This window comes from Chaetodon trifascialis, chromosome 10 (genome assembly GCF_039877785.1).
Source record: "Chaetodon trifascialis isolate fChaTrf1 chromosome 10, fChaTrf1.hap1, whole genome shotgun sequence".
Classification (NCBI taxonomy): Eukaryota; Metazoa; Chordata; class Actinopteri; order Chaetodontiformes; family Chaetodontidae; genus Chaetodon; species Chaetodon trifascialis.
In genome coordinates, this window is record NC_092065.1 from 19,306,342 (window position 1) to 19,326,827 (window position 20,486).

Here is a 20,486-nt window from a genome sequence, read left to right on the forward strand (position 1 = left end):
TATCAAGAGAGGATAATTGTGATGTTGCCATAGTAATGCAGGGAGGCTTACGTTAGCTTAGGCTTCAGATGAGAGGGAAAAGCCTGCAATATGAACTGGGGATGTCGAGTTTGAACAGCGTTTAATGTCATTCCAGTGTTTTTGGAGCTCTACCCATCTCAGCCTCTACTGCTTCAATTTTCAACACTTTGTCATGCTCCAGCTTAGTGGAAGTACAATATTTAACGGCTGATGCCCCACTGTAACATATGTTTCTTATGATCCCCCAATGAATACTGTTTGGTCCAGTACTTTTGTACACTGAGCGAAGCTGGTTTGCATTGAAAATTTGCATGAATACAGTCTCAAAATTGTGTTTCAAGAAGTTAATTATTTCAGTTTTGTGCTTGTATGGTGTATTTCCATATTTACAAATTTACCTGTGCAATCAAATTCAGGTAAGTATGAAGCAGGATTTCGGCTCAGACCCACTAACAGGATAACCTGGCATCTCTCTTGGTAAATAGGGCATCTTTCCAGCGCTGCATCAGTTTTCTCCTCTGTGCTGATAAATTTTAGATGCAGGCAGAGTTCAGATGGGGGGGGGGGGGTGAGGGAGCTGTAGTGAGAGAACAGAGGCAATCTGATGTAAGGATGAAAAAGCTGAAAACATAATGCTATTTGCCTGAGACCGTGCTGAGATGGGGAGGTGATGAGATGGGGAGAGGCGGTGTAGGAAGACAGGTGGGGGAGTTTAAATCTTCACTTGATGTCATTTTCATTTTCAACAGACAGATGGGGCAGATGCTGCAGGATGAAGAGGAGTTATATGTGTGGAGTTGGATCTCTCACAGTAAACACATAAACTGAGGCTGGAATACAAGTGAGCCATGTGGGCAACATGGCCTGTGTACAAAATAGCTTTAAATTTTCATCTGTCTTCATAATCTTTCTTTCTTTGGTTTGCAGATATTCCAGTATCCCCCTGCAGCTGCTTTGTATTGTTTCTATATTATTATTATGTTACATATTAATATCATATCAGTCCGGTCCAACTCATCTCAAACCACCTGCTTTGGGTGTAGGTCAGGTGATTGTGGAGATCAGGTCATCTGATGCAGAACTCCATTGCCGTCCTTCTTTGTCAACAGCCCTCACATCGTCCTGGAGTTGTGTTTTAGGTCTTTTTCCTGTTGAAAACAAATGATGATCCATCAAAGCTCAGACCAGATGGGATGACATGTCACTGCAGAGTGCTGCGGTCGCCATGCTGGTTAAGTGTGCACTGAATTTTGAACAAATCTCTGTCACCATCAAAGCACACCAACACCATCACACCTCCTCCTCCTCCATGTTTCATGGTGGGACAAACTCATGCAGATATCGTCCATTCACCTCCTCTGTGTCTCACAAAAACACAGCAGTTTGAACCAAAAATCTCAAATTTGGACTCATCAGACCAAAGTAATTTCTTACGATATGAATTATTACAGCAGTTGAGTCGGACTATCCGCTGTATACCAACACCGCCTCTGCACAACACAACTGATGGTGTCAAGCACATTAAGAATTCAAGACTTTTCACTAATTACTTTGGACAAGGCACACCTGTTCATTGCAAACCATTCCAGATTAGCTGGTTGAGAGATGTCAGCTCTGTGCAACGCGTCATACACTTTATTGCTTACCACATAATTCCATAAGTGTGTTAAAATAAAAAAATAAGTAAAATAATAATGAGAAAGAAAAGCCATTGAATAAGAAAGTACACCCAAACTTTTGACTGCTACTGCAGCTTGTTTTCACATCATTAGTGTTCATCAAAATGTGTTCCAGACACAGTGATTTTCTATGTTCTTAATTATGCTCCATTTCTTCCCTCATATCTCCCACTGGGATCATTAAAGTTCCAGTTATTTCGTTTGGTGTGTCAAAGAGCAGCCAGGCTGGGCTCATATGCTGTGGAGAATGACTGTTAAGTACAGACTTATGAAAGACAAGACTGCTGCATATTGAAGGTGTCTGAGGGTTTCAAACTTCCATACATAAGACTCAGTAAAATGTTTTCTGGGGGGACAAAAACAAAGCAGACCAGCTTGACTGAATGTGGCTGATGACAGATTTAAAGTAAGCAGATAAGAAATCAGCAGAATAGGACATATATTGTAAGTCTAACCCCAATTTGTATGAAGCTGGAACATATTCAGAGGGTTGGAGGAGGTCACACTGAAGGAGTGACTACAGCAGAGAAATTATATCTTACCATTAAAACTTCTAACCAAGCTGAAGTATTATCTACTGGGCAGAAAATTCACTATGCTCCCCTGAAATAAATGTCAAAAGCCAATGGTAGCTTTTGTTGTATTACATTATATTCCTTTGGCACACATGTTGGTCCAAAGTAACTTGCAGTGAGCGCATTCAAACTCAGTTCACCCCTACTATTTAAGTGCTACAGTATAAGTGCTTAGGTTATTTGTTTTTGTCTTGTGTTCGTCAGGTTGAGTGTAGAGTTTGACCATGGCTTGGCAGTAAGAAGGAGCAGTTCCCTTCACTGCCCTGTAGACCAGCAGCAGAGTCTTGAACTGGATGCAAGCTGCAGTTGGGAGCCAGTGTTCAGTTGTCTTGCTGACTGGAAATGAAGTTTAGTCAAGATGGAACTTAACGTTCAAGAGTCTGGATCACTGAGAGACCATGAGACTGGAATACGGCTGAATTCAGTAATTAAACTGCTCTGTTTCCTCTCATCACTGCTTTTAAACAACAGCGGGAAATGAGCAGAAAACCAAAAAATGCAGCAATTGAATTGTGTCTGGATTATAGAGAAGACACTGCAAACAGTTTGCACTGTCAAGCTGTTACACTCCAGCAGATGGTGGTAATGCAACACTTACTAATGCCATAAAACTCAACAGAAGAAGAAGAAGAAGCACATGAACGTGACACAAGTTATTGCAAGTTACATGAGGAACAACAAGCTCTGTGCAATATTTTTCTCCAAGCATTTCATCAGGCTAAGCAGCATGTCCTGTGTCTTCCTGTGCTGAGGGTTTTGCTTTATTGAAGCGACTTGGAGTGAATGTCAGAGGTGTGTACTGACATGAAGGGAAAACACGGATGATGGAGAACACTTAAGAGCCAAGTTGCAGTCTGCTGAATTTTGTGGGCTGCTCTCTGATGGATCAGAGGACATCACAGAAACCACCTTGCAACTTGACAGAGACTGTACCACGAGAGACTGCATGTGCTTAAAGTGAGCAGGAAACACTTGACAGCATCCTCTGACTGTGCAAACAGTCCAGATTGTTGCTCCATCATCAACAAGGTGGTTAAATTGTCTCGCACTGCCTTTGAGCAGCGCAGCCTGTGAGAGGGATTTCTCACATCTCAACATCATAAAAACCAAGAACAGATCTCATCTGAGACAGGGGACGAACAAACTGTCCTCTTCCACTGTTTGCACCACCTTTACCTGCTGGAACCACAGTTCTTATTTTAACTTTTTTGTCGAAATGAGGTCAAGTTCAGTGGCCTTTATGGAAGCTCATGTTTCCCCTCTGTGGTTTGTAAAATGTGTTTTCTGATGTGTTGTTGCATTTTGTGTTTTGTTTATGAACTGTTTTTCTCTTTGTCTCATATATTTTTAGGACATTTTGTGTCTTCTGTTTGTTAATTGCCTTAGGATTGGGCCTCATTAGCACAATAATTGCATTACAAATAAGACATGAGTCAATTGTCATTTAAACACATTTAATGTATATTTCAGTGCACAACTGAGTTGGCAGCTATGCAATAACAATATAAAGGAGTATACATTTAATATATAACGTGTTTCAGATTATAGTCTTTCGCTGCATTAGAATATTTCATCTTCTCTCTAAAATTATAATTTCTCAGTCTGCAGTTTCATGTTTCATTTCTAAAAATAAAACATCTGAAGGTCTTCATGAAAAACAAGACATCTAAAATTCTTTTTTTTTCTTTTTTTCAAAAATACAATTAATTCCTTCTTCACAAACTGAAGAACAGCTCTTTGCCTAGCTTCCATCCGTTTTCCTTTGTTCTCGTGAAAATTAGAAACGACACACATCCTCATCTCATCATGCTCCAACATTCTGTAGAAATGTTCAGACTGAAACACAGACAGAGACTAGTTTCCCCTGCGAACACAGAACTCTTTCTGCTGTTCACAGTGAGGTCTGTGGATCATCCGGGGCAACAGTAACAGGGATGCTGTTTCTGGAAAGACTCGTTACTGCTGAGCTTTTCAAACGTCAGACATCGAAGCTTCGCAGATTATAAACCAAATGCCATTCACCTCTGTGCTTTGTGGTAGTGGCAGAAGTCTCAGAGGTGAAGACCCCAAGACCTCATCAAATCAAGTCCAAACTGTCTGGGTTAATATGTTGTTAGTGGTTTGGGTCTCAGGTAGGAGGAGCTGTATTTGTAGTTTGTGCTCTGCAAACAGTATGACATCATTTCATGCTGTGACTGTTTGATCATTAGTCAGTCCTTTTAAACATGCTGGTAATAAAGGCCTGCAGACATAAACGACCCCAAACCACGCAAACACACGCCACCTTTGTGAAGCGTATGAGGTTCAGGTTTTGTGTCCGGTGCTGATTTGTTTTTTGAGCTAAGAATGGTCAACACAAAGTCCACAGCATACAGCGTGTGTGTGGACTTGACTGAGATGACTTGCACATACACGGGCAGCCCAGTCACACTGAAACACTGCAGCAGAATCGTGGAGGAACATGAAGTGTTTCCCGTTAAAGCGAGAACAGCAAGAAATGAGCAATTCATGACTTGTCAGAAACAAAATCGACACTGCTGTGTTGCATCTGTGTGTGTACTCGAAGTGCATTTATCCAGAAAGGAGCATGATTTAAAGGACCACACTGATGCTTTGTTTACATTTTGCCATCTACAGATTACATCATGTGACCGTACTGACTATTTTCTGAAGTATATCATCAGTTTTCAGACTAATTCTCCTCCTTCCAGACAGCCTTTAGTTCAAAGTCATGTCATTATAATATGAAAATCAACTGACATAGAAATGCACCTGGCTGCTCATGTGGTGATGGAACTGTAAGCAGGGAACATTTTGGCAAATGGTGCATTCACTGACAGTCCAATATCTGAGGTTTGTGAGTCGTGTCTGTTGAGCTTCAAATCACTGATCTGGGAACAAATCTGGGACTTTGAGGGGCCCATCAGCCAATCCCCAGGCGGTGTATTGACTCTAGGTTAGCAGATGCTGGCAAATGAGTCACCTCGAATTTCCTGCACCACTTTTTGACATATGCTGCCCCAAGTGTATGAAAACCAGCGTTAGAATGAGCCTTGGGGAGCTTGTGAAACGAAAGAATTTCAGTGAAAAGATCTGTTTTGTTTACTTTTGCACTCTCTGGTGTTGTCATAGTGCTCCACAGTGGCCCTGAGCAAGTTGGTTTTCATAATGTAATGAACTGAACAGATGCCTGTGAGGATGAAGACAAATAAACTAATGGTACTCTTTGGAAAGTGGTCATCCGTAAAACACTGGTGATTTGTAGCCAACAGGATAGCGCATATAAAACCAGTCATTTGGTTCTTTAAGCTGCCTTCCGTGTACTCCATGCTGTGTTTTGACGGAACAAATCCTAGCTTTCCTTTCCAGGAACATGTTGGACTGCGTGACATGTGAACATCTAAAGAAATGAGACAGATCTTCCACAGGAGTTGAATGTGTTTCTATCTTTATGCTTCTGTGTTTGCTAAGCCTCATCTTCACTTTCTGAATTGGCTGGCTCTTCTGGCTGGAACAAAGGATTATGGGTCAGTTTACACATATCTTCTGCAGTCATCTCTTTCATCTTCCCGTCCATACCCAGCTGCATGGGCTGGATCAGACTGGTCCTGTGGGGAGAAATGGGTTGAATAATGAAATTAATAATGTGTGCATATGAGCAGAAACTGAACTAAGTGTACAGCACTGAGCAGTGAAAACTGTAGTATTCAACTGCAAACAAATCTGAAGGAAATGGCACTAAATGTCTCTGATTCTCTATCTTGTCAACTTCCAGTACATTCATTCATTTACACTAAATTGGTTAAATACACAAAATACTAGTTTCCATATATGCAGTAATTCAAATCTTGTGTGTGCATGTGTGTGCATGTGTGTGCGTGTCCTGCTTTTACTGACCTTGAAAGTTTGTCAAACATGTCGACCAGCTTCATGGCTTCATATTCTTTCTGCTCCTCTGTCATTCCCTCCATGGGATTGGGCTGTTCCTCCTCTACAACTCCTGTTATTGGGTTTATACTGGAGAGAAACGAGACAGATAGAGACAGAAATGACCAAAAGAACAAACAACATCTGATGTGCAGAATTAACGGACAATTTCAATTCACATTAACGTCGCTCCAATTATCAGGGAGTTAAACTGCTCAGCTTCCTTGAGACAGCTTTAAACCAGGTTACTGGAGAGGAGACCTCGAATTGTGTTTCAACCCTTACCAATGATTGGTTAGTAATAAAAAGAATAAGGGGCCGTGATGAGATAAAGAAAGGGGCTCGGAGTAGACCTGTTGCCAGTTGAGCGGGTTCAGGGCTTTAATCAGGATGCCTCCTGGACCCCTCCCTGTGGAGGTACTGTAGCAATGCTCAGCAGGAGGAGACCCTAAAACAGACCCAGAACATGCTGGAGGGACATCTGAGCCACCTTACTTGGTCTACTTGCCACCATGAATCAGATCTGAATGAGCAGTAGAGAATGGAGGGTCCATTGGTCGAACACACATGGACATCTGTCAAGGTCATTAATTAAAGCTACACAATATCATTTTTGAAAAAGGCTGCAATGACACACACTACATCAAGCACTGAGTTAAGGTGGCACAGTGCTGTGGTGGTACTCACTTGGCCTTGGCCTCTCTGTACTCCTCTGTCTCAGAGTCTTCATCTTCAGAGTAGTTCCCAGAGTCTCTGCCCCCCCGAAGCAGTCCTCTGGCCGCCAGCAGACCTGCAGCATTGCCGTATCCAGTGTATTTAATGAACCTTGAAACTGGATAGAGAGCATATGACTGTTAATATGACAGTATTTTAATACAACGTCAACAAAACCTTCTTCAATTCAGATCGTCATCATCAAAGAGGAGTTCAAGCTGTACTGGGTCTCTAAAGCCCCAGTCAGAGTGGATTTATTTCTCTTGGGGAGGTGGAGGGATTTTAACATCACCTGCGCTGGCCAGTGATTTTATTTCTGCCAGTCATTGAACCATAGATAATTGATGAGGACACAATCAAGATAGTTTATGTTTCAGTGGGCATAAAGTCACAAAAAAGTCCACATGAATTATTGAAAAAAATCAACAGACACAAAATCTCTCACCACTTTCTTTGCAGAGAACAAAGAGGAATTCAGCAGCACAGTCCTTGACGTCAGTGTCAATGTGCGTCATTAGACGGACTAGTTTGTTCCTCAGAGCATTGCCCACCTCCGGCCGGTTCTTCACATCACGCAGTGGGGGCAGCACCTTAACACACATGCACACACACATAGATGGATATCAGAGCGATAAAAACACCAGCAGCACTCATAATTCATCTCTTCATCGCGGACTCTCTTTGGCTCGGCCGAGCGCTGACCTTCGACCTGAGGAACTTCCTGGTCTCTCTGTGGATGCGGGCGCTCTCCGTCAGCAGGTTCAGTGATGGGAGAAGGGTCTCCTTCAACTTATGTCCCTGGAAGAGAGACAAGCATCAACAACATCTGGACGGGGACATTTCACCAAACGCATCCATTTAAATGCAGAGAAATATAACTGATGATTGTTTCTGTTATTTGGTGACGATATACAGGAAGTGAAATCAGCTGTAGTTAGAAATATGCACCATGCAGGTACAATATTTACTAAAATAATATAGGCTGTGAATATAAATGATGACTCAACTAGATGTAACCTGATGCCATTTTGCTTCTGTTAAAAGTACATGGACCCCATTCATTCATCAGTTAACATAGAGCTCCACCTAGTGACAAAGACTGTGCTCAGCAGAGAAAATGGTTTGTTTCATTCACCTCCCAGAAAAGAAGCAATGCATATCTTTTAACCAAACAAGTACCAAATTGAACATACACACATAAAGTCTCGTCTTACCCGGTCAAGTCTTTTCTCCATGAATTCCAGCAGCATGTTGACAGCATCCATGTTGACCCCCATGTACTCGATGGAGCCTTGTTGTACCTTGGGCATCAGCAGCACGTCCAGACAGGGCAGAGGGAGGTTACCTAGCAAGTTAACAGTATGGCTGAGCAAAAGAAGGGAGGGGGAGTTCAGAGGACGGCGTCACAGATGAGGAATGACTGTATGAATCCAGTAATGAGTGAACAGAAACGCAGAAAAGTGTGTGTTACCTGTGGAACTCCTCAGTGCGCTCCTCCCCGTCTGCATGGCTCGTTAGACAGTGTCTCAGTATGGCTCCCAAATGTCTGTACTCTTGTGCCTCTTCCTTCACACACAGATGTTACGCACATATTAGTCACATGAACCCTCATCACTATAAATGTGTGTCTTTAATGTATATTTCACACTGACTGACTAACGCTCTGGTGTTTTCTGACATAAATACTTCAACAAAAAGCTTATTGCTGAACACAGAAGCAGCACGAGATTAAAGAATCAAAGCGCTGCAGCTGCAGTCCAGTTCAATGCATTTAAAAACAATCAATCCACTTTGATATATACTGTGATCGCCATGTTGTGGCATTTGTTTTCCTCTGCTGCTTGCTGACCAGCAGATGTGAGGATTTGAGCTGATTTGTCTGTTTTCTCTTTGACACTCGCTTGAGGAAGATTGAAACATTTCCCCCCAAAAGAGGCCTCAGCTATCTGTTTTGAGGCTAACAGCGAGCAGATATTTTTCCTTTGTGCCTTGCAATATTTCATGCAAAGACAGCATAAACATCTGTGTAATGTTCAGTTCAACAGAATCATTAAAATGACGGATTTCATAGAAAGTAATTCATCACAAGTACTCCTGTTACTGTAGCACAGTGGCAAACCGGACCTGCAGGAACTCTGACTGCCTGAACAGAATTCACAGTTAATGGTAAAATCCTGTTAACTCCACGAACGTCTTCAGTACCTCGTCAACCTTGCGCCTGGTTGTGTCAAATGTGATATTGAACAGTATTTTCAGTATTTCCATGGCTAGCTCTGTTTGCTGCCGGCTCAGTGGGGGCAGGTCTTCAGGTGGGATGCCCTCTAACCCTGCCCTGGCCGTCTCAAATGTATCTGGCCAACACAGACCCAGCGTGGCATCCAACTGGTTGCCTAGAACATACACAGGACAGGAAGTTATCAACTTACACTCCTCATTTTATTTTTGCCTCTTTGATTTATCATGAGTTGTTCTACTTCAGAACATCCTGGTGTCAGACACTGGTGACCTGGAAGGTGAATTACCTCTTAGTAATGGTGACTTTGGAGACTAGTAACCTCAAGAGCTGACATTTGTTTCCCAGCTCAGCAGTTAGACGGGTTACACAAGAAATCAGTTACCTAGCAGACTGATGCCGTGCAGCTCCTGAGCCAGCTGTGCCCTGGTGTCCACTCTGGTGGCAGTCAGCAGGAAGGTGAAGCGCAAGTCAAAGAAACGCACCTGGACAGAGAAAGCAAAAGACGGAGACTCATTCACGCTCTGTCTGCTTTTTCCTCTGCAGATCAGAGCTCGAACATCACACTGGAACTGCTGTCTGTTGTACAGAGTGCAACAGAGAACAGTTAAGTACCAAAAGCACTGAACCTTTCCTGTCTTGCAGTAAGTCATAAATATGCTGACTGGACTTTTTTTAGGCAAAGTCTTGTTCAGCATTAAACATGCATGAATGTATTTGAGAGGTTTGGCTGTTTTGTGTTTTGAAACATGGTTCTGTTCTGCACGGCAAGGTTTCAAAAATTATTTTTTTTAGTATTTGTACCAAAACCTGTTATTGTATTTGCACGTGTATTGAAAATTCATGATACCCAGCCCTACTTCACTAGAGTGTAACCCTGAAAGATTTGTTCATGTTCAACTAATTTGCAACACCAATGAGGTTATATTGAACGTACAAATTCACTAAACTTGCCACTGTCAACAGAAAGTGGTCATACTGAACATATCTGAAGAATGCTTAACTCCCACACTACTCATTTGACTCCCACCTTAAAACATTCCTACCTCATGGTTCCAGGTGGGATCATGAGACTGCTTCAGCCTCTCCGCCACACCCTTTATGAGCTGCAGATCTGCTGCTACCACCTGCCATCCATCCATCCATCCATCCATCCATCCATCCATCCATCCATCCATCCATCCATCCATCCATCCATCCATCCATCCAAAGACACAGTTTATAAATTAGCACCAATCTGAGGATTTCGTGTAAATGTAGGTATGAAGAGACACAGCAGACCGACCTGTCCTGTCTCGTTGTGTAGCAGGATGTTACAGATGGACTTGAGACCCTCGACGATTACTTCCTGGTCAGGGTTTTCTGAAGGAGGGGAGGCTTCCTTCACCACTTCACTGGATGCTTCTGCTTCCTCTTCCCCCTTTTCTCCCTCACCTTCGACTAGGAAGAGGAAAAATGGCAAAGTCAACTATATTTAGAATGCTTTTAAAATAAAAGGTTCATGTGAGGACAGAGGACAAAAGATACACTAAGCTGCCAATGTACCCTATCTCTCTTTCAGCTATTTAGATTTTTTTGTTTCATAACTCCACAACAGATTTGTTCTGTGCTGTCATGCTTGTGAATCACTGAAGCAGCAGCTCCAGTCCTCCGTCAGTGTCTCCACAGGACAGGTCGGGTTGAGGGTGTGGAGTGCAAGGCACCTGCGTTTTGGCTCAGAGTCGACAAACAATCAATGTATGTGTAAAAGTGTGAAACTGTTCTTTTTCCTGCAATGACAATGGAAGTTGCTATAAAAAGGGTCCGTTGTGTGGTCCATGCCAAATTGAGGATAAGGGGTTTTAGGGGACTTTCATGGGAGAAACAAAAGAACGGGAGCAGCAGGATAGAAATCCTCTATTGTGGTGAAACCCTGGAGAAACCTGGGAGAGCTGGCAGGAATTACCTTGGCTCTCCACTGGCTGGCTGTCGGCAGGTGTGGCAGCACCGGCCATGATGATGCCGGCGTAGCGGGCCAGAGTGGACATGGCAGAGTGGCTGATGAAGGGATCCAGGCAATGCTGGTCTCTAGACAGGATTCGAATCGTTTCAAGACAGGCCAGCTGACAGGAAGGCTGCAACTCCCTGTTCAGGAAGCTGAGCACCAACTCCCCCAGATGCTGCATCACACAACAAATATATAACAGGTTAGACCTCTATTATGGAAGCAAAGAATGACCTAAAGATCTGAATCTTACGCACAATCTTGAGTAATTGAGGAAACTGAATTACCACTGAGTACTTAATGTTTATTGAAATACTGCAAAATGTATAGTTGTGAAGTATTTTACTTTGAAAATCACATCTGAACTCCTGTGCCAAACAGCCTGGTTTTCTCCACATGCTGAAGCTCTGTGATTCCACCCAGACTTGAGCTTGGTCTGTACCAGCTCTATATGGAAAATGTCCTGAGACAACTTCTGTTGTGATTTGGCGCTATACAAATAAATTGAATTGAATTGAATTGAATTACTTGATTCTTTTGTGTCTTTGATGTTCAGATCAAATTTTCACACCCTGAATGTTAAATCAAACCAACTTCAGCTCGCTGATTTTTGACTTGAATTTTGAGATCTAAATGAAAGAGAAGAGGCGTAATACATTTGCAGTAGATTACATAAACTCTCACTAATGATTGTGTTCACTCCACTGTACATTATGTTTAGTGTATTTTAATTATCCAGAGGAGAGAGCAATGAAAACCAATTATTAGTTAGAACAGTTATTATTCTGTGATGGTTAATTCACTAACATTAAAATACATTGTGAGCTCAGGTCCTCCTCCTCCTCCTCCTCCTCCTCCTCCTCCTCCTCCTCCTCCTCCTCCTCCTCCTCCTCCACCTTACTCACACAGTAAAATTGTGACAGCATAAAGAAAGCTAGAATTGAGCTGCTACCTGTCCCACTATTTTACATATATTAAGTATTTTGCATGATGAAGATGCTCTTTAAGAGGAAACGGTGAGGTTTTAAAGAGAGTTTAGTAAATGTGGTGACCCTGCCAGTCAAGTTTGAGTCAGAACATTTTCAAAGTCACTTCAGTGGCTGATGGTGTGACCCAGTGCAAGCAGCTGAAAGTGGCACTGACACGTCAGCTAAGCTGTCTTGCATAATACGTTCCAGTGCAGATGCGTGCTGAGTGTCTGCACATCTTAACCCTGAACTTACTTAACTTTCTTTTTTTGCCTCAAGACTCAACCACCATAGTGACGAGAAAACACTGTTAGAACAAGTCCTACAAATTATATTCCAGCAGCAACCACCATCTTTTTCTAACCTTAGCCAAAGTGCTTTGGTTGCCTTAAACTGACCACAGTCTGGATGTGAACCCCAGATTCTGGTATCTCAGTCCTGCACTTTGAACACCCGCCATCCATCCGGACCACCTCCCTGCGACTCCAGCGTGGTCCATAATTGCAGTGTTTCAGTCACTCAAACAAACGTTGACTCTCAACATAATCCAGCATACGATTACGTTTGTCAGTAATTAACAACACAGCCTGAAGGGAGCCCCAGGTTTGGACAGGATGAACAGTATACCAATAATCAAGCTATTTTTAGAACCTTATACAATAGCAGGTCTAAATGTTGAGCGTGTCCTGGGGGTATTGCCAGGGAAAAGGTCATAAATATTGGACAGACAGACCAAAATCTCCATCTTTAGACCTTATCTTTAAAATAACCAGTCTTGTGAAATGCTGTATCCACTGCGTCTGTGCCCTTTTCTAATACACTTTCTCTAGGACTCTATGAGTTGAGATGGAGGTATGGCTACATGACATTTCTGCCTGCATGACTGCAGCCTGTAACTGCACCACACCTTCATCTCATTTTCTCTTACTGTTTGTCTTTATGCACCTATTTGCCTGTTCCCTCAAAGTAACCATCAGGGGAGTTGGATGAGTTTGTTTCCACCCTGATTCTCTTCTCTTGCACCGGTCCCTGTGCTCTCCTCCTTCTATACAGCTCCACTGGGTTGCTGGTTAGACGTTCAATAAGAAGCACATTTGTTGAGAAAAGATTAGACTGAATTTATTAACTAACTTATGTATTTAACAAATTGTCATTCATATTTACTCCACTCGACCCTCAAACTGAACTGATGGTATTGAGATGTGTGGTTCTATGCTAGCCTATACAGGCTACAGTTATTACAGCTGCCACTCTTTATGCTTAATAAATATTTGATCTGTAATGATCTGTTCAATTTTGCAATGTATAAGTACACCAGGCCATGTCTTGTAGCCCAGGTGAGGGCATTTGTAAAATGCACAGTCACTCTGACCCAGTGCATGGCCTGTTATCAGTAAACTAGACTGTAGGGAAGCATGTATTGATGGAAAATTACCAATTATGGTAAAGCTGTTGGCCTGCTGTGTACAATGCAAATGTCTTCAAGTAGCATTAGTAATGCAATAGAGAAAATTCAGCAATAAGATTGAACAAGTTCACAAATGCTATAGAAGATGTTCTGTCATCTTTGCTGTAGTTTGAAGATACACACTTGCAATTTCTGGGGAGATAAATCAGCCAATTTCAGCTGAAAACCAGCAGCATCCTCACTGACGTCCTCATTTCTCTGTATCATTTACATTGTAGAATATGGAATTCATCACAGGTTGTGGTGAATTAACCAAAAGTTAGAACAAAAAAATCTGTTGTAAATTTGAGATAATCTGTGGGCTCTGCATGACATTGCTTATTCATGCCTTTAGTAACCTCTCTTTCTAAAGCACAGGGCATGCACAAACCAGGAGAGACAGATGATACAGAGGAGGTGAGACAGTGCTGTTAGAAAAGGCTAGTGTGAATTTCCATGATTTATTTTACTGGTGAATTCTGTGTTAAAACAAATGTACTTATTGCACATTTTAAGGTTTAAGATTTATAGACAAAGACAGTGAGAGCATCAAAATTTGACATGTGCCCTTAAAAAAACCTCAACATTTGGTTCATTAGAATACAGCTGTTGTTCCAAATACTCTTTAAAGGGATTGTATAATGGTGATTAAATATATCCATGAATGAAAGTTGATAATGAATTACAATTCTTCCTCTGCACTGAGGAGCTGAAAAGCACAACATGCAGCCATGTTTGGTCTACGGAGTTCTTCTGTAGCACTTGTTGACTTACTTTTTCACAGAATATACGTTCGCACGGCTCTAGCGATTCAGAAACCGTTGCAGTAGAGAGCATGTTGAGCATGAGCGTCAGTGTGCTCATAGCCCCTTGACACATCTGCAGAGACCCAGGCCACAGTGTTTCATGCAAGCTGAAACAAAGCTTTAACACCTCATGAGGACATGCTGAGGACTGTTCATGTATATTTAGACCAATGGTGTAACTTCCTTTTCCATGTTTATAAGGCTGGCCCTGCTTTGCTGTGGTCCAGCAAAAAAACAAAAACAAGCATTTCAAGGCTCAAAAATAATTCCTTTATGTCTGTTTTCTTCTTTGGCAAAGATGTCCCCAAAGGTGTTTTTCATTGACTAAATAACTAAGAAAATCAAGGTTCAGATGGAAATGCTGGGAATACCTTTCTGTCCTGCTCTTCTTCCTTGCTGAATGTAAAGCACTGGCTCATCTGCAGGCAGGAAAAGCGGAAAGGCACAAAGAAAGGTGTGAAGAGAAGAAGAAGAGCAGGAAGAAAAAAAACAGAAGAGACGAGAAGCAGAGGAGAGTAAAGAAGGGGAAGAGAGGGAAAGGCGGGAGAAGAAAGGAGAAAATACTCGTAAATCTTAAACAAAGTCAGGGAGCATACAGAGAAGTGATCACCAACAAGTGATACAGAAAGTTTCTCATTTGTTCAAACATGTGAAACGATCTATGTTTACATAAAGTAGGAAGCAGCATGATGTTGGTGTGGCGCCGCAAAATCTCTAACGGAGGAGGTCTGATTTTGACACTGGACTCTGCAGTTCCACCATATTTTCTACCTGCATTCAACATTAGTTTCTCTGCATTGTTTGTCTGTTATGGGCACGTGGACACGTTTAGAAAAGACTTTTCACATTATAAAGTATTATGCTGAAAGTGTGAGCAAACAGTTTCCTTCCTACACATCCAGCAGACGCAGAACAAACTGAGCAAAACAATGAGCTAAAAGAGGCTAAAAAGCTCTGTCGAGATGGGAACAGCGGCGATAGAGATAATTCTCCTTTTTTCTTTGGTCGAAGCTGGGATAATACCCTCCAAGTTGTTCATTCCATTACGGTAATGGTTGGCACGTGGGCTTAGACTGCAGGAGCTAAGCTTTGCCTCAAGGGAATCCATTACCCTCATGGAGTGTGTATTATCCCAACATGGCCACTTCCAAAAAAGATGCCAGGCGACATCTAAAACAGGAACAGGTTCACAAGGCTGAGGCAGGAGTTTCAAAAAACCTGAAAAGTTTTGAAAAAGAGCAATTTACTGATTGCTGTCAATCTCAAGAATAGAGGGCAGTGCGACATTGTGCTACACAATTTCACTGAAGCTGTCTTTCCTGCAGAGATAATGTTATGCAGCACTTTCTCTCTCCCTCACACGGGCTGCACAGACATTGTGTCCTCGCTGTGTCTCAATCTTACCTGTGACCTCTTCATGTCTCTCTTTCCTCCAGCAGGCTACCAGCTTCACCGCAGCTGACATTATTCTAAAATTCCTATGATTGGGAGGAGGAGGATGGCTAAGCTGTCATCCATGATTGAGAATGACTCCCACCCTCTGCAGGACACTTTAACAGCACTGGAGAGCTCCTTCAGCGACAGACTGCTTCACCCAAAGTGTGTGAAGGAACGCTATCGCAGGTCCTTCCTTCCTGCAGCAGTCAGACTTTACAACCAGCAGTGCTCCCAGTAGACCACACACTCACAAGACTTTCAATATGACTGCACTATAATACACATTAACTGTGTTCATTCATACTGTGAAGATATTGTATCTCAACTTGCAATGCAATATATCAATTCCTATGTGCAATATAGGAAACTATTCACTATCATTACTCCAGTCAGGAGTACTATCATTCAATGTGAAATGTCAGTACTGATGGTTCATATTCATATCAATGTGCAGTATCAGTATTGTTTGCTCATATTTCATTACTCCTTCTTTATATTGTTTATATTGTTTGGTTGATATTTAATATTTAATGTCCTTTTACTGATGCCCTCTATGTTTGCTATCCACTTTTGCTGCTGTAATACCTGAAATTTCCCCACTGTGGGACTAATAAAGGTATATCTTATCTTATCTTATCTTATCTTATCTTATCTTATCTTATCTTATCTTATCTTATTTGTACTATGACCACTGACTTCCAAATATCACATTTGCTTGTTTTGCTTATTCTTTATTTTAGCGGTTGTCAGTCGTTACACAAATAACCCTAACACCAAGCTCTTGAGCTTAACCTCACTGTCCCTGTCTTTACCTTTAGCCTCATTCATTTAGAGCTACAAACAAACACGGAGGTCATCAGTATCCAGTTCTACTTTCCAGTTTCTAAAAGTTAAACCACACCTTCCAGCCAGAATCCAGAATTCTCACTGGCAATTGTATGGATTAACTAAAACTGTCCAAGTGCATTCACTCATTGAGTATTTGAGTGTGCCTTCTGATATTAAGACTGGTTCTTAACAGTGAAGAAATTCTGACACATTTACGCCATTGCACTCTTGCAAAGAAAACGTAATACACGACGGGCTGAACATCACCTGGCTAACATCAAAGGAGAACTGTGCATACTGAGGAAGGTGTATAACAGAGAGCATGCAGATTATACAGCAGAGTCTCCTGCAACACTAAGCTCCTCATCTCTGAGAGCTCTGTAGTAGAGTAGGATTTGACTGGGCTGTTGGAGACTATTTGTGTATCAGAGAATCTAATCCAATTGCCTTCAAGATCAACTCCCACACAGCTAAACCATGCAGCCGTGCTCACCTGGAACTAGCAGACAGCACGTCCTAAAGCTCAAGTGCCAAGTTAGCCAAATGAAGCACACCCACTTTGAGACTGAGAGCTCTATTTCTGTGAGCCCAGTGGCATGGCATGGCGCAGATCCCAGTCAAGTGTGCCCTGACCAGTCCATCAGGGGCATGCCAAATGCACTTTGGGTGCTTTCGTGGCCATATCATACATTATAGATGGCCGTGTTAGGGGTTGTGACAGTCATGGCCGATCAAATTCACTACTTTCATCCCCTATAAAATTGAAGTCGCCCTGTCCTGACACACTGACAGTTTGGGAATATCGTGGAGAGTTTTTGGTCAGAGGAAACTTACTGTTTAGAGATTCATGTATTAATACAGCAGCTCAAATATAGTGCCATGTTCATGTGATGAAAGTAAATTCATGTTTTTGGACAAGTAGATCTGATGCTCATCATGTTTTCTGTGCATAATTTTATTTGTCATCAAAATGATCCATACAATAACCATCAGCACTTAAGTACCACCATAGAGCCATCAGTAAACTGAAAGCAGAATTAAAAGTGTGGTCTCCATTTTAATTTTTGAAAGTTTATTTCATTTAAATTTGTTTTACAAGCATTATGGCCCTGGGTTTTACCTCTCACGCTTGGAGGTTGGTGGGACCATACATAGCCTACATGGATGAGCTGCAGACAATACTCAGAGGTAAAAACACTCTTTGTTTTTGGTTAATATTCTCCTAAAACTGGACGTCAGTCAAAGAGAAGACAGTAAAGCTCAGCACTTTGTAATGGTGCAATAAAACATTAGCTATCATAAAGTGTGAGGTCTCTATCCAGGAGACAAAACATGGTTCCATTATGGAAATCTGCGTACACAATATAAGTAAACACAATAGCAGAAACCTATAGCAATTTGGTTTGTTTCATGTTCAAGGACCCCCACCTGGCCAATACTAGAATGGCCAACAAGGCTCATGAGTAATGTGATATTTAGAGATGCCACTTACTAAACTCCCAAAAAAACACAGCCTCACACTGAACCAGTTTTTTCTTGGGGAGGGGTGGATGATATGGCCCTACAATAATATGACAATCTGGGTGCAGATTGCTGAGGGAGATGGAGTGTTTATTTATTTATTTATTTATTTATTTATTTATTTATTTATTTATTTATTTATTTATTTATTTATTTATTATCCCCAGTGGAGATACCTGTTGTCCCTGCTTCTGATGAGACAATTAATTAAATGCATTTCCTATGCTCACCAGTAGATGGTGCAAGTTGATATGCCATACTAGCTGTTTTAAAAACATATTATAGACCCCACTGGGTGGATTGCAAGTGGATTGCACTCTCCTCATCTGTTACAGTGGCGATGATAACTGCATACACTTGGAATGGAACAATACATGTGGTTCTACAGTTTGTCCCTGCCATTGTCATGTTAACTGTGACGATAAACAATAAGAACTAGCTTAGAATTGACATTAAGTAGCAATTGAAAATGAAGGATTTTTTTTGTGCTGAAAAATGCATTTGCCAATGGAAATGGGAGGGGAAAATGCTGGCTATAATAATATTTTTTGTTTTTCATTTTTAAAATGATAGTTATTAGCGTTAACAATGCAATATGGCACCCCTAGTGGTCACAAGTGACAAATAACGGTAAAGCATTAATAGTAAATGAATATGTAGCGTAGAGCAAAATTAGAAGTAGAGGACAGTTCTAAATGAGTGAACTGGCTCAGTCGTGTGAGTTGCACAGCAATAACTAATGTTTGTGAACATTAGTCACCATAAGCTACTGGTCATATCAGACAAAGTGAGGCGGTAGCAACAAATCCCAAGTGTTTCTGAACGGAGCAATGGTGTGTTTGATTTCTTATGAATTCGACTTCTTAGTTGTAAGAGGAATAATGTTTAGTTTAGTTTTTATCTAGTGTCACTTTGAAGGCTTATTCCAGGGGATGATCATCTGACAGCTCATGCTTCCTGCCCCTTTGGGACGATGTGAGCGTCTTGCTGGATCTTAGCAATTGTGTTGGTTATTACGATGTAATCATTGGTAGAAATGATGGCTTAGACCACAAAAACAGGACTAAAGTTGTATCAAACAGCAATTATACTTTAAGGTGAGATTAATCAATATACACTGAGTTGAAGAGCAGCTACATGTATACAAGGCATATAGCCTGACATACACCTAGTTATGCATTTATTAGATAAACCTGAACAGAAGACAAATCCAGAACTAAACAGAGTGAGCATTGGATTTACATTCATCAGGTGAACACAAACATAACTCCAAAACAATGCTAATGCTGCTCTGTGTGTGAATCTGTTTGCTAACATGTTTGCCATCACAACACTATAAAATGATAATATGTCAAAGTTGTGTTTGCAGCCTGTTCTGCTGCCCCCAAGTGGCCCAAAAATGCATCGTTAAAATCTTCAGTGGAAATAATCCAATGGAAATCAATGAACAGATAATGTCACATATGACTGTCACTATATTTTTGGTGATGGGATTAGACCTTTCGTTTTCTGGTAATGTTAACAATAATCACAAATCTAGCCTTCAGTGTGTAAACCAGCCATGGTCTCCTCTGAAAATGATAATGCCAGCATCATCATCTTGGAAAGATGTTTGTGGCTGATTTGACCAGAAGCTATTTATCCTGTGACAGTAAAACAGGCGACATGAGCAGAGAATAACTGTTCATAATAAACTCCATGTTTCAACACACAGAGTAAGTCTCGGTCTTATGCTGCTGTACTGATGTTTACCTCCTTGTTGAAGCTCTGTAGAGCCGTCAAAGCAGTGTCTTGCTCTCCCGTCTCCATTTGCTCTATGATGGCATTTAAATCCATTTCCGTCGTCATTGTGCAAGGTGCAGCTTTCTCCTTCACCGTCTGAAGAATCTGTATATGTACGTGTTTCTTTGCCTCTCTGATTGTATATACAGGCTATGACTTGTCACCACGAACAGATGACTGCATGATGTCTGAATCCAGCCGGCGAGATGCGATTAACGGAGAGGATTTGTGCAAGCCAAATGCTGCGTTCAGGGTCGTCGGGAAAGACGGGACGACACGAACTTCCTGATTAAAGCAGGTCTTTTTGAGTATTGGTTGGAAATTCCAATTAATCCTAACTCTCGGAGGGTAATCTGCAATTTACAAATACTGATGTATTCATACTACTACTAGTACTACTACTAATACTAATAATAATGATAATATGAAGAGGAAGAATATAGGAAAGAAGGGGATTTTAGTGCAAGACAGTGAACGTTTTAACTGGTGCTCCTTATATTTATTGATTAGATATTATTTATTCGCATTTCGTCATTGTTCTTCATATGCCTTCACCTCTTATGT

At 41.5% G+C, this 20,486-nt stretch overlaps 1 protein-coding gene across 1 annotated transcript; it reads right to left on the minus strand.

Moving 5' to 3' along the window:
• Nucleotides 1-3,712: 3,712 nt before the first annotated feature.
• ric8a (RIC8 guanine nucleotide exchange factor A) lies at nucleotides 3,713-20,165 on the minus strand. The gene is made up of 14 exons (XM_070972753.1): nucleotides 19,893-20,165; nucleotides 14,726-14,773; nucleotides 11,095-11,308; nucleotides 10,435-10,589; nucleotides 10,196-10,276; nucleotides 9,535-9,634; nucleotides 9,119-9,306; nucleotides 8,388-8,482; nucleotides 8,131-8,281; nucleotides 7,619-7,714; nucleotides 7,362-7,506; nucleotides 6,890-7,034; nucleotides 6,173-6,292; nucleotides 3,713-5,883 (listed from the first exon to the last, which is right to left on the minus strand). Exons 1-14 carry the CDS (start codon nucleotides 19,986-19,988, stop codon nucleotides 5,742-5,744), a joined length of 1,776 nt encoding a protein of 591 aa, XP_070828854.1. The 5' UTR covers nucleotides 19,989-20,165; the 3' UTR covers nucleotides 3,713-5,741.
• Nucleotides 20,166-20,486: the final 321 nt, after the last annotated feature.